The sequence below is a fragment of the Helicoverpa armigera genome, chromosome 6 (assembly GCF_030705265.1).
Source record: "Helicoverpa armigera isolate CAAS_96S chromosome 6, ASM3070526v1, whole genome shotgun sequence".
Classification (NCBI taxonomy): Eukaryota; Metazoa; Arthropoda; class Insecta; order Lepidoptera; family Noctuidae; genus Helicoverpa; species Helicoverpa armigera.
This window is the reverse complement of record NC_087125.1, coordinates 1663266-1677284: the sequence shown is the minus strand read 5'-3', so window position 1 is coordinate 1677284 and position 14019 is coordinate 1663266. Positions and strand designations below refer to the sequence as shown.

Below are 14019 nucleotides of genomic sequence, written 5' to 3'. Positions count from 1 at the left end.
CATGTAACTTTTTTTTTACATGGCAATCTGCCGCAATGAGGGCTACCCATAGACATAATATTAATATTATATCTATGGGCCAGGCCACAACAGTGCGTTGCGGCGTCGCATCGCAAAAACAACATTGCACAGCTATGCGATTAATATGATATGCGTCGTTGATTTTTGCGATGCGACGCCGCAACGCACTGTTGTGGCCTGGCCCTATGGGGCTACCGGGCTACCGCGTATGAAATCGCCGATAGAGGCGCTTGTGTAGCGTGAGGTCTTCGAAACGTCAAATGCCACAGTTTGTTTACGCGCGAGGGTTTATATTTCTGATTAAATTAATATTGTGAATATTTAACAATACTTTAGATTAATTATGGCATATACAGATCAGGGTTCTATAAATGTCACTGCTTTGACACACTTTAATCTTTCGGAGACTTATGTTCGCATCTTTTTCGAGCAAAACGGCACTGCGCAACACTGTGGCATCGCCAATACGTTCACACTACAGTTCTATTGTATTACAGTTGATCTAATATAATCATCTAATGTAGATATAAGTTTTAGCGCTCATAATACGAACTTTGATTGCCATAGTTTTAGACCTCACGGTACAGTTGCGCCATCTGGTGAATCAAAAAACGGTAGCCCCCATTAACCCCAATTTCTGCCAGAGACTCGCGTGAGAGAGTGACGACACATGGGGAAAAATATGAAACAAACAAAAAACATAACAAAGAATAAATTCAACTTTTCTGGTGGAAGATATTGAGCCTGCAACAAAATACATAGTATTAATGAATTTACCAACTTATAACACAAGTAATAACTTTACATATCATATCTTTATGAAATATATAAATACTGTTATAATTAAAGAAGAAATAAATTTAAACAAAGCATTTAAGAGGGAAGCGCAGGCCACACACTAGGTACCAGCTAGCGGACTATCGTCGCGTAGTCGCGTAAGCGTCGAGTAGTCTACTCGAAACGAAATCGTCGAGTATTTCGTTAGCTTAGCTCTTTAGGTTAGTTAGTCGGTAGCTCGCGGTGTAAACCGAAGTATGTAATGAGGTGAAACGATGTTCGCCCGCCAAGCCCGCGTAGCTGGTGGTGTGGCCTGCGCTTAAGGAAGGAAAGAAATAAATGACTACAATACCTATTGTCAAGAAGTACTCGAACTACATGTAAACTATGCTAACATAGTAAAGAGGAAACATTTTTTTTGTTTGTTTGTAGGTACACTAAAGGCTCAGAAACGACTGAACTTATTATGAAAATATTTCGCTATTGGAAAGCTCGCAACGGGCACACTTAAGAGTTTATCAAAATCGGTTTAGTTAAGGTTAGTTCCGTACGAAAAGGGATTTTAGTAAGACTTCGCTGCTCGTCTGTCACCAGGCTGTATCTCATGAACTATAACCAGACAGTTGAAAATTTCCCCGTTGTGCAATGTATTTTTACTGCCGCTATTACAACAAATACTGAAAACTGGAATAGGATATGTGTTTTCGTTTAACAAAGAATTCTTGTAATAATCTAGTGTACCTATTTGAGCGGTTTCAGTAGGTGTGCAAAAGTGAAACGACAGAAAATTAAAACACGTATAGGAACATAAAAAAATACAGCGATAAATTGCATTGCTTCGTCGAATGCAACTGCTTACAAATATAGTAACTTGTTCTATACCTAATGGTTTCGGTTTCAGTCGCGCCCCTTAAATTGGGAACTATTGACCATACCGGGATAAAATATAGCCTAATAATGTTGCTCGGAAAGACTGTAGCTTTCCAGTACCTAGTGAAAGAATTTTTCAAATCGGTTCAATAGTGTCGGAGCGTCTAAGGTACAAACAAAGAAGAAAATTGTTCCTTGTTAGGGTTCCGCACCCAAAGGGTAAAACGTGGTGGGATGAAAAGTTACGTGTTGCACTCGAGTGCAAAGATTTTTCACCTTGTGCTCTTTTGATTCCCTTGCTACCGCTCGGATTCTAATTATTGAAACACTCGCTAAGAATCCTTCGCTTGCTCGGTCATCAAAATTGACCCCGCGGTTTAAAGCCACTTGTTTAACAAATTAACTATTTTGACAGGTGTCCATGGAATTGTTTAAAGTAACGTTTAAGAAACCGTGTACCGTGTGTAAAGTGACCAGAAGAAGAGCATAAAAAACAGACATAATGCAACTGACACACATAGCATTAGATCTAATCAGGCAGTTTAAATAATATGTTTTAATTGCCTTCGCAAGTAAGCAAAACAGTCTTCAGCAATTCGCAAAATCTAATGCAAAATGGAACAAACAAACAACACTTTTACACAATAATGCCGAAAAATAGGTGCTTCCTTACATAAAACTGTCAGGGTTTTCCCCGACACTTCATGAGACCCCACCCGAACGGCTCCCGGGCGGCCTCCAAACGAGGATAAATCTGGGAAAACCCAGACGCATGGCACCCCTTGACACGTGTAACAGATAGGTACATAGGTACATAGTTGTGTACTTGTTTGTTATCATATTATTATTTCCGTCAAACGTTATTCATTATTGGGATAATAAACTGAGTCACTTCAATTTTAGCTTAATTGCAACTAGTCCTCTGAATAAAGCTGTCGTTAATAGGTTTTGTTGATAAAGACTTCTATTAATCTTCATTGTGAACCTCGGTCACAATCTAAATTTCGAGCAGTTAACTGACTAAAGAACAATAACGTAGTTTTATAATTTCGCATCTAATATCGTTATTAATGTTTAATCGGCGAAGTAAAAAAAAATTGTGTTGTGAAATAACAGATTAAAAATTTTATTAGACTCCTTGTTTTGAACACTAACTGTTTAACATGGATCGAAAAGCAGGTGAGTAAGAATAATATTGATTATTTTTTTAGGCTCCGTTCCCATAGAATAGGTAAAACGCCACCCTATTAGGTATTAAGGCCTCGCTGTCCGTCCTTCACAAGGTACTCACTACGTCACTGTATTTCAAGTACCCTGATAGCTAGATAGGCTTACAGACTATGTGTTTCTGTTGCCGCAAATAAATACCTACTGAAAACTAGAATAGGTATGTGTTTGTTGTACAGTATGATTTTTTTTAAACATGGTAGTCATAAAGGATAGAAATAAAGTTGCCACGAATAGTGATTTGGCCGAATACCGAATATTCGGCAGCACTGTCGGCCGAAGCGCCGAATATTCGGCGCAAAATACTTAGGTACATGTTGTTGTCACGGGACGCTTTATCGGCTCATTATAAATAATAAAAGCTACTATTTTGCAATAACTTACTAATTACGTTCTTTTTCAATTGGTTGTTTTTTAAATGATTTATTAAAATTCCACCAGTAAATAAGAAATCGCCCATATGGGAATATTATGCGATTTGTGGTGAAAATAAAATAATAAATAATAAACTATAAAGCTAGTATCATTTACGATGAAAAACGTAATCGTTTGTTACCAACAAATGCTGAAAAGCTTGTTTTTATTCATCACAATTTACCACAGATTAATTTTACTTACCTACTAAAGTTTGCGTTTGCGTACTGTTTTGTTTTTTTTTTGGTAATAAATATATATGATCATGAGTATATTACTCATCTCGTAAATCGTCGTCTTTTTTTCATATTCGATTTGATGTTTTTATATTCGGTATTCGGCCGTATAATACGTACTATTCGGCCGAATACCGAATAGTTGCGGAATATTCGTGGCATCTCTAATAGAAATATGTCCAACAATCGAGATTAAAGAATATTTGGCGAGCATTGATATGTTTTTTGTATATCAATGTTGGCGAGGCAAACCTTGCCTCAGCCTTTTAATCGTCCCATTAGTAAATAGACATAAGGCAATAGTAAATACATTGGCAATCGAGTGATTTTAAGGAAGCTAAAAATCGCGGGTTTTTTAGGGTTCCGTAGTAGACTAGGAAACCTTATAGTTTCGCCATGTTAGTCCAATACATGGATACCAATCACGATCAAAAAGTGAAAAAAAAAAACACGTAAAGTGGGGCGTTTTTCTTTTCATTCCAACCCTGTCGTGTGATATCGTTTAAAAGGTTTTGATAATATTGATATTTTCGGAAATAATCGCTCCGAAAGTTGAAAACAATGTGTCCCCTCATTTTTGAACCATAATCCTAAAAAATATGAAAAAAATCGAAATTATAAAACTTGAAATTGATATTGAATATTGAACTAGATTTTCTGGGAAAATTATTTTCAACTCGTTTCAGTGAGCAGTTTTTGAAAAATTCTATAAAGTGATTTATACACTTTATAGGATAAAGTCAAATACAATGTTTTTTTTTTCAAATATTTCATATCAAAACAGCTCTTTTGAAACGTCAAGCTAGTTGCACGTTCCAAAGAGTGGATCTCATGGAGAATAGAATAGAAGAATAGAATAGAATAGATTTATTTATTTGCATAAAATGTAGGTAATTTTACAATTAGGTGTTACAATTTTATTTGACCCGTGTACATTCTGCCTAAATGGCATGCAAAAAATAAGACTTATACTATAAAAAACTATAACACTAGGTATCACTTATAACTATATTAATTTAATCTAAGAACAATAATACTGTAAGCTAAATTGAGTTATCATTAATGAAACCGGATACAGAGTAATAGCATTTTTTAATGAGTAAATAGAAGTAGAGAAGAACTGGCAAGAAACTCCATAGACACTCTTCAAAAAAAAAACGATTGTTTACAACAGCTATTGTATTCTAGGTTGCTCTCTAGCGGCTGGGACTTCACAACCTCCCTGTAAGCGTCGTCTATCGAACAACTCAGCTGATTCAACAAAACATAGACAGCCATGTTCATGCAAAACAAATGACAAAACTATCAGACAAGCACAACATTTTGAATATGATTGTAATGAGCCACAAATACCAGAGTTAATTGAAATTTCCGACGACGATGATGGAAATAACGAAGCTATGCAACATGTACATGTCCCTATTATTACTCATAGAAAAGGGACTGAGGAAAGCAGCACAAATGAAAATCCATCGGATGCAACCCACGACAATAATACAAGACTTCAGGATTTCAGGACTTCAGGACTTCAGAAAGCTCTGGATAAATTATTACCGGGAGCTTTGGATAAATCATTAACAGAAGTTCTGGATAAATCATTAGCAGAAGCTGTGGGTAAATCATTAGCGGAAGCTCTGCATAAATCATTAGCAGAAGCTCTGGGTAAATCATTAATGGAAGCTCTGGAAGAATCTTTAACGGAAGCTCTGGGTAAATCATTAGCGGAAGCTTTTGTTAAATCATTAGCGGAAGCTCTGGATGAATCAATAGCGGAAGCTCTGGATAAATTATTAGCAGAAGCTCTGGATAAACCATTAGAAGAAGTTCTGGGTAAATCATTACCGGAAGCTCTGGGTAAATCATTGCCGGAAGCTCTGGGTAAATCATTGCCGGAAGCTCTGAGTAAATCATTGCTGGAAGCTCTGAAGAAGCAAAAGGATACTGCTTCGAGTACTGACGAAGAGGATGAATCTGAAACAGACAGTAATGAAACTATTAAATTAGGTGACGACGACGTAACTGTTGAAAAATCTAAACAAAAGAATGAAATTCCTACTTTTGAACTACCCCCTGAATACGATCCAGCCGACTCCAGGTGGACATTGAAGCATAAGAAATATAGCCTCGAACTTAAGGAACTGATACCCGAAAGTGGCGTGTACATAAATGCTAGTTCCTTTGAATACATTAAAACGTTAGCGAAGAATGCTTCAGATTTAGTTCGCCGGCTGATGCCAGAGATATTTTGCGACCCAGCCTTGAGAGTTTGCAGTTTAAAAGGTGAAGCAAGAGTTTCCTATCCCAACATTCGTAGACCTGGCTTAGATGATAATGCCGTCAGAACGATAATTAGATTTGTTGATGAATACGGCGCAAAAAAAAACTGGGACAAGTGTGGGACAAACATTCATTCAGTTATGACTCACAGGTTATGTATATTACACGCACAGAAAAAAAATACAGACTCCCCGCGGGGGAAAAAATAGGCAATGCTTATTATATCCTTGGGTTATTTTTTTGAAAATCAATACTTAATTAGAATTCATATTGTTTTTATTCAAATGTAAACATGTCCGTTTTAATTATAATTAGTGTATATCTCTTCCAGACCTCGGGACTACAGAGTCCCGGATTTTTGGGAGGCGAACGTGGAACGTGATTAGTGTATATTATTATTATATACTAATACGCTTATTTTTATAATTAATTCTGTAACGGACCTTTCTCCCGAACCTTTTCCCAACTAACTTATGGTCGGCTTCCAGTCTCACTGGATGCACCTGAGTACCAGTGCCTTACAAGGACGACTGCCTATCTGACCTCCTCAACCCAGTTACTCGGGCAACCCAATACCCCTTGTTTAGACGGATGTCAGACTTACTGGCTTCTGACTACCCGTAAGGACTGCCAAGGATGTTCAATGACAACCGGCACCTTCGGTTTAACGTGCCATCCGAAACACAGTCATTGATGTCTTCGATACGTATTAAGTACATAAAAACTTAGAAAAGTTGTATTGGTACTTGCCTGACCTGGAATCGAACCCACGCCACTTGAGAGATTGGTTCTTTACCCACTAGCTAGGCCACCAAGACTTTCCGACGACTGCTCTGTATGATCAGACACCAAAAAATCGGTGGACTTAATATTCTCTAGTATATGTATTTTGAAGTTATACTCAGTTACCAAAAGGCTGGCTATTACCTCGGGCAAAGGATCAGCATGGCGATCCAACGAGGTGATGCTGCCAGCCTCTTGGGCACGCCCCAGTCGACCAAATTTTTTGATGCTTTTTAGTTTTTTTTGGTTTTTTAATATAATAAAGTTTTTAATTAAAATGTAAATATGATAAACCCATATAAAAAGTTTTACACAAATATTGTTAACTTGTAAGAGTAAGGTAAATAAATATTATGAGTACACCACTTTAGCTCTCGAACACGCTCCTAGTCGACAACGATAGGGGACGATGGTTATGAAGTTTTAACTTTGTAAATAAATAACTTTGTTCTTTATCGTGTCTTTTATTATTTTTATTCTTCTTGTCCTGTTTTCAAAATATTTGTGGTAGGTGCAATGTATTTTATACTTCAATTGTCCTCTGTCAGCCCTGTTTTTGTGTCTTTTATTCTTTTAGTCTTTTATTTCTTCCCTTTATTTAAATAATAGCTGAAGAACTGGTAGAATTTCCTAGTTCCTACGCCTAATCTCTCTCCGGCGGTGTTGGAGTGAAAGAATACCTAGTGAGTGCACTATGTATGTTCTGCGCAGCTGGCTGATCCTTACATGAGTGAATCGGGAAACCCGTCATATAATCATAACATAAGCTTCCATCATTATTTTCTCTAGTCCGTAGAAACTACGTCAAGCACCCGGATAAAAAGTATAGTAAGTACAGTCAACTTCAGGTCAGTGGTAACAGTTTTATAGGAAAATCGTACTTATTACTATTGAGTTAAGGTGCATGACAGTTACCACTGATGTGCGGTCTACTGTACGAGTAGATTATAATCTTTCTCGATAAATGAAATCGGCTAACAGTGAAATATTTTTTCTTATATGTGTAGATGGAGTTATAAGTAGGTAGATATTCAAGCAAACAAACAAACAGCTTAAATTAAGTATTGGCGCTAGTATAACCGTAGTAACTATTATATAATCTGTGGTATAACTATGATTTTTCAGCTCAGTTTGTTTTAGTCACCTAATCACAGATTAATACATAATTAAAATAAATTGTATCACAGGTAGGGTAGTATAGGCATAAATAATCATCATCTTCCGAGCTTTTTTCCCAACTACGTTGGGGTCGGCTTCCAGTCTAACTGGATGCGTCTGAGTAGGTACCAGTGTTTTACAAGGAGCGACTGCCTATCTGACCTTCTCAACCCAGTTAGTCGGCAACCCAATGCCTCTTGGTTAGACTGGTGTCAGACTTACTGGCTTCTGACTACCCGTAACGACTGTAGTAGGTATATAAGTAAATAAATAAATATTAATACTCTTGGGCAAAGGCCTCCCCAACAGCCTGCTTACTACATATATTTTGTCGTATTTATCATTTCATGGTTTCCACATTGATTGATTATATTTAGAACTAGCTGTTGCCCGCAACTTCGTCTGCGTGGGCAATATAGAATAGTCAAAATACTACTTATCCCGTAGGTGCATTCTTTCACGTGACAGTATAATTAGGATTAGCACTTAGCAGTCGCATAGATTCAATGATCAAGGTTGTGTTGTGGATGTGACCATTTATCTAAACAAAAGAAGTAAAGTTTGTGACGTTGTGAATATCTCTGGATCTAGTCAGCCAATTTGGAAAATTATTACGTATAGTGCGTAAGTAATTTTCACAGGAAACAGCTATAATCTATGTCTATATGCTTTGAGTCTGACAAAGCTGTCATTTGTACATTTTCTGCAGCTGCTGCGACTAATCAGAAGCCAGAAAGTCTGTCAGTCTTACCATGGATAATGTCTTGTAATGTGACTGGATTGAAGAGATCAGATAGGTAGTCGTCCAAGCAAAATATTGGTACTCAAACAGATTCGGTGACTGGAAGGCAACACCAACATAGTTGGGGAATAGCTGGATGGATGATAAAATGAGTCATCATCATCAGCAGGCGCATAGGGTAGGATAGTTTCACTACTGCGGAGAAACACTTGTATGACGGGAATTTTCTGTGCACTTACTCACTATGGTAAGGCTGACCCCACATTAGGCGTGCGCGATCCTCGGGCGTGTGAGTAGCGCGGGCGTCGCGAGCACGCTGCATGAACGTCGCGTTTTGCTGCCCTGCGGCTTGTGTGGAGAGTGCAAGCGACGCGCTCGCGGCGAGCACGCGGCGCTCGAGTTGCGTTCTTACCCCTTCGCCCGCTATCCCCGCCGCCCGCTAAACGCCTTAGCAGTTAAACGCTGTAGGTAAATGCCGCAGGGCAGCAAAACGCTACGCTCACGCAGCGCGCTCGCGACGCACGCGCGGCGCCCGCGCTACTCACTCGCCCGAGGATCGCGCACGCCTAATGTGGGGGAGGCCTAAGCCGGGACTCCACCAAAATGTTTGCATTAGTTCACGAATAGGCAAAATGTACGTATCTGTGAGAGTCCACTTCATGTGTTCGTACTTGAAACCTGCAGTTTTGCCAAGATTTTCAAAATGTACGCTTGCAATTTGTCATTTCTTGGTGGAGCCAGCAAATCGAAAGAAACATAAGTGTTGTATACTGTGCGTCACTACCGCACACCGGGAAAATTTCGCTCTTGCGGAGAACGTTTATATACCATATTTTGTGTCACACAGGACGACAGTAAATATCCACCGAAACACTTTCAAAGATCTGATGAACGAACAAATCAGACCTGACTTGGTCACCTGGGGCCAATCAGAGCTCTATGAAGCGATCATATGCTTTGGCTCCTACTGTTATTGTGGTTTCTGAAAATTTATTCACCTCATTCAACGATGAATGTAATTCTGATGGTACTATTAAGAGCACTTGCTTAGCAGAAGCTGACGTTGGCAGGTCGACTCTTTTGACTTCTCGAATAGGATACCATTGGTTTTTGTGCAATGCACACCTGCAATGCATGCTGGATTAGGATAGGATACAGGTGGATAGGATTTGCAACAGAAAACAATTCTGTCTTTGTGATTGAATGACATCAAACGTAGTTTTATATAAAAGGTGTTTTTTTAAACTTGGCTCGGGTCTTACTGAGACTGTTCGTAATCGTGACCAGTGTATTTGCGATCAGAAGTTGAAAGTAAGCATGTCTCTGGTATGCGACGCGCAATTTGTACGTTTTCAGACGCATAAAGAATTTTACGTGTGTATGGTATTAAATCGAGAAAGCTCCCATTTCTTATCTGCACTTTGTATCTGGGCTTGTTCTTAAAGCTACAGAATCCTACATTACCTACCTACCTCACGCTTAGCAGCGCTTGCGAGAGACAGATCCTCCTTTCTTCTAGGATTAAGTTTACATATTTTGCATCAGAAAAAATAATTAAGGTCTACTTAATACTACTCACTCAAAGTAATTTGTTTTAAGGCCACCACATAAGATAAGCTAAACTATGTTTATGAAAAAATCCTGATATGAACTCCATCTGTAACTTTAAATGATAATTAATTGTTATACTAAAGTCGTCATTTTTGACATAATGTTCAAAAAATAATTAAGATGGCACCGTTTTAAATTTGGCTGAGAACTATTAATTTTCCTTTCATCAAGGTAATAATTATAATTGGATTTTGATGTGGACGGCAAACTGACAAACACTATTGAAATGTCTATCAAAAAATTACACTACGTGTTAAAATATGGTGAATTACGGAAGATACACAACTCCATCTGTTGAAATAATAATCCTCTATAAAGAATGTATGGTAATTTATTGTCATTTACCACCTCGCTCCTTTGACAAATTTTATGTATTTTATTTAACACAGATTACCACAGATGGAGCTACTTTAACCTTGGCTAAACAAAATTTTCATATTTTTTTTCTTCCGAAGTTACTTATAAAGGTGTGATTTTCTGTGTAAAGATTAATAAATAGGCCGATCAACTAATATAAGTACAACATTCAAATGTACAGTTTTGACAAACAGATTGCGTGTCGTAATATTTTACATCTTGAATTCACAAAATTAATCATATCTTTTGATAGAGTGAATCGATTTCGATGAAACAAAAACTAAGTAATACCCCAAGTTACGTAGAATATTTGTATATAAGCATTGTCTGCATTGAATTCGCAGATTTTACGTGAATCCCGAACGAACAAACAGATAAACAGATAAACAGACAAACAGACAAACAGACAAAAATGACAAAAATGATGGAAATGGGTTCTGTTAGTTATCCTTTAACATGCTGGCTATTTTTTTTGTCAATTTCTTCAATGTACAAAAATTACTTTTCTACAGATTGATTATATTTAGACACACATAGATTGATTATATTTAGAACTAGCCATTTTCCTGCGGTTTCACGCGCGTCCCGTGGGAGCTACTGCCCGCACTGGGATATAATGGTGAAAGAATATTTAAAATCGGTCCTGTAGTTTTTGAGTTTATCCATTACAACCAAACAAACAAAGTTTTCCTCTTTATATATTAGTGTAGATTACAACTTGTATATTAGTTAATACATCTATGTGTACGCTGCATCGTCGTATTATTGTCTACTTAGGTATTTAATTACATGCTTGCATGACTCAGCTCACAATTCCTAGAAGTCCATGCTCAGATAAGAGAAACGTTAACACAGGTTCTCTTCATAGGAGTCATTTTTCGTTATCATAATTTATAACATTATGTATACAGCTGTATACAACTGTATGAAATATGTAATTAATTTTATTTTCTTTTAAAAAGAGTGTCCATGGAGTTTCTTGCCGGTTCTTCTCCATGAGACTAGGGCTGCCATCCGTCCGGGTTTCCCCGGATTTGTCCTCGTTTGGAGGCCGTCCGGGGGCCGTCCGGGCGGGGTTTCAAGAAGTGTCCGGGGAAAACCCGGACATTTTTCAAAGGGCCGTCTTAACCTATGGTGCCTGGGTATGCGAATAACCCGGGCGCCGCGATCGCAGAGCGCCCACACCAACGCCATACAGGCCTAGGGCCAGCAGATTTCGGAGGACGATCACTCGATTTGAGAGGATAATAAGTCAAACAGGTTTTTTAATAACAATCGATAAATCCACCAACCAAGGCAATTCCTAGCCTGCATGTCGATTCTATAAAATATCACAACTCACTTCGACATCACTCTCACTTCGACTTCGATCTAAAGGTAGAATTCCGTGGACGCGACAATAGTCAACCTATGAAAATGTATGGCACCGTTGTCGAGGCCCGTGACAGTCGCGCGCGGCCGACGAATTTCGTAAGCTGCTCGCGGCATTGTCAAAAATTTAATTCTGGTTTTACTAAAATTCTATAGATGTTATTAAGCGCTAGACCATGTTGAGAAGCGTACGGCCGCGAGCGGCTCACGAAATTCGTCGTCCGCGCGCGACTGTCGCAGCCCTCGGCAGCGGTGCCATACATTTTCATAGGTTGACTTTTGTCGCGCGCGGCTGCGACAATCGCGACCCACGGAATTCTACCTTAAAGTTTCGTGATTGACATTGTCAAACTACACTAGCGCTACACTATCGAGCGTGTTGACAAGTTGAACTAAATCAAAGTCGAGATTTTGACAGATCTGTCAAAATCTGTCTATCCATAGGGGAGGTAGGGGAGAGATGGGCAGTTGGGAGACATGATCAAATCAGAATAAAAGGGGGGTCCTTTTATTCTGATTTCTGATCATAGTTTTGTTTTTTTTTTATTGGGTAGTTTACGTTACCGACTGGTAACGGTATTCATCCATAGACTATCTGTCATTTCTGTGAGTTGTCAAGGACAAACACTCGTAAAAGTACTTAAATATTTTGTTGCGGTTTCGGATCGTTATAAAGAGAAAACTAATGAAAGGTATGTGTATTTTCTATTATTAATTATTGATTGTCAAAATCTCCAGTTACAATTATAGTAAGTCGATGCAATCCACACCTATTATACCTTTAGAAGAGAGTACTACAGCAGTAGTTAATGGGCCCCACGTTTTTATTTTAGTCTAATATGACCGGGACCACCTACGTAGGTTGACAGGTAAGTAACTATTTTTTATTTTCTAGTTTTCAGTGCACATAAGATAAAACCGTTTAACTTAAAAGTTTTTTTACCGATTTTTTTTTCATAAACTAAGTCAAAAGTGTCCAATGCTCCCTATGGTAGGGAGGCTTGGACATACCATGTAATGTATAATTTGTAAATTTTGCTCTTCTTCGTCAGTGAAAATTTGTGAGGTTATAAATCTGCGCGAAAAATCCTTTATAGAATCTTGTTTCAGGTACCGTTGCCAACTTGATCTAGAGACTATTATATTTAAAATAGTGTTTAAATAAAGTTCTAAGTGTTTTAAAGTGATTAAGTGCCTACCTTTAACGATGGCTAGAATGTTTTTGCTTAAATCTTTATTAGAAAAAGCTCATGCTTTAGATAATTTAGAAAAGCGTCAACAATCTGCTAGAATTCGTAGTTTATCTTTATTAACTCGCGATGATGACTATGTGAGCATATATAGATTGTCAAAGGAGCTAATTGACCAACTGGAGTCTGATTTACTGCCCTGATAAAGCCCACAAAACGTCGAGGCAAAGGACTTACAACTCGTGTAAAAGTAAGTATTGACACAGTTTATAGTTGAAAAATTGTAATCAAGCACACAATAATAAGAAAAACACTTAGTTCTTAATAAGGAGTATTCCCTTTATGTGGTTTCCCCCAGCTGATATGTTTTCAAAAGACTCTGTACTTCAGTTATAATATTGGTATTCTCTTAAGCATGAAAATAACCAAATTGGTCTCAATTTTGTTTTCACTAAATCCAGATAAAGTAGGTATTACATTTTTTATTGATTTATTGTTTCACAGATACTATGTACTTTATCATTCTTGGCTAGTGGCAGTTACCAGAAGGTTATTAAAGAGGGCATCAGAACTTATTTATCGCAACCGTCTGCATCTCGTTGCATAAATGAAGTAGTGGAAGCTCTGAACAATCCGGCCGTAGTAAAAAATATATAAGGTTTCCTCAAAATCAGCAAGAAAGGCAAATTGGCGCTGTCAGTATTTTTTCGTAGGGTAAGCATAGATTATATTCACAGCACGAATTTAGAGATTTCTGTTTATTTTATACTTAAAAGCTGCCTCAAATTCCTTACAATAACAAATTATAACTAAAACATCATATTTAGCTAAAATTCTGTGTCAAAACTGATAAAATTAAAACTGATTAATCTCGGTTGACATTTTGTCGAGTGGGAAGTCACTAGCACAGCATTGGTCGATGTCGAGCTCACTTCACTTCGCAAGTGATTAGGTGATGTTTACAGAATGCAAAATCAAGGTCGTT

At 37.9% G+C, this 14019-nt stretch overlaps 1 protein-coding gene across 2 annotated transcripts; it reads left to right on the top strand.

Annotated features, from left to right (window-relative positions):
- Positions 1-2089: 2089 nt before the first annotated feature.
- LOC135116635 (uncharacterized) lies at positions 2090-6948 on the top strand. 2 transcript variants are annotated; one of them, XM_064035190.1, is made up of 2 exons: positions 2090-2240; positions 4734-6948. In XM_064035190.1, the coding sequence occupies exon 2, from the start codon at positions 4946-4948 to the stop codon at positions 6029-6031; it is 1086 nt and encodes a 361-aa protein (XP_063891260.1). In that variant the 5' UTR covers positions 2090-2240; positions 4734-4945; the 3' UTR covers positions 6032-6948. The 2 variants fall into 2 exon arrangements, with proteins under 2 accessions (XP_063891260.1, XP_063891259.1); XM_064035189.1 differs by lacking the exon at positions 2090-2240 and adding an exon at positions 2518-2847 and having other exon boundaries at positions 4734-6915.
- Positions 6949-14019: the final 7071 nt, after the last annotated feature.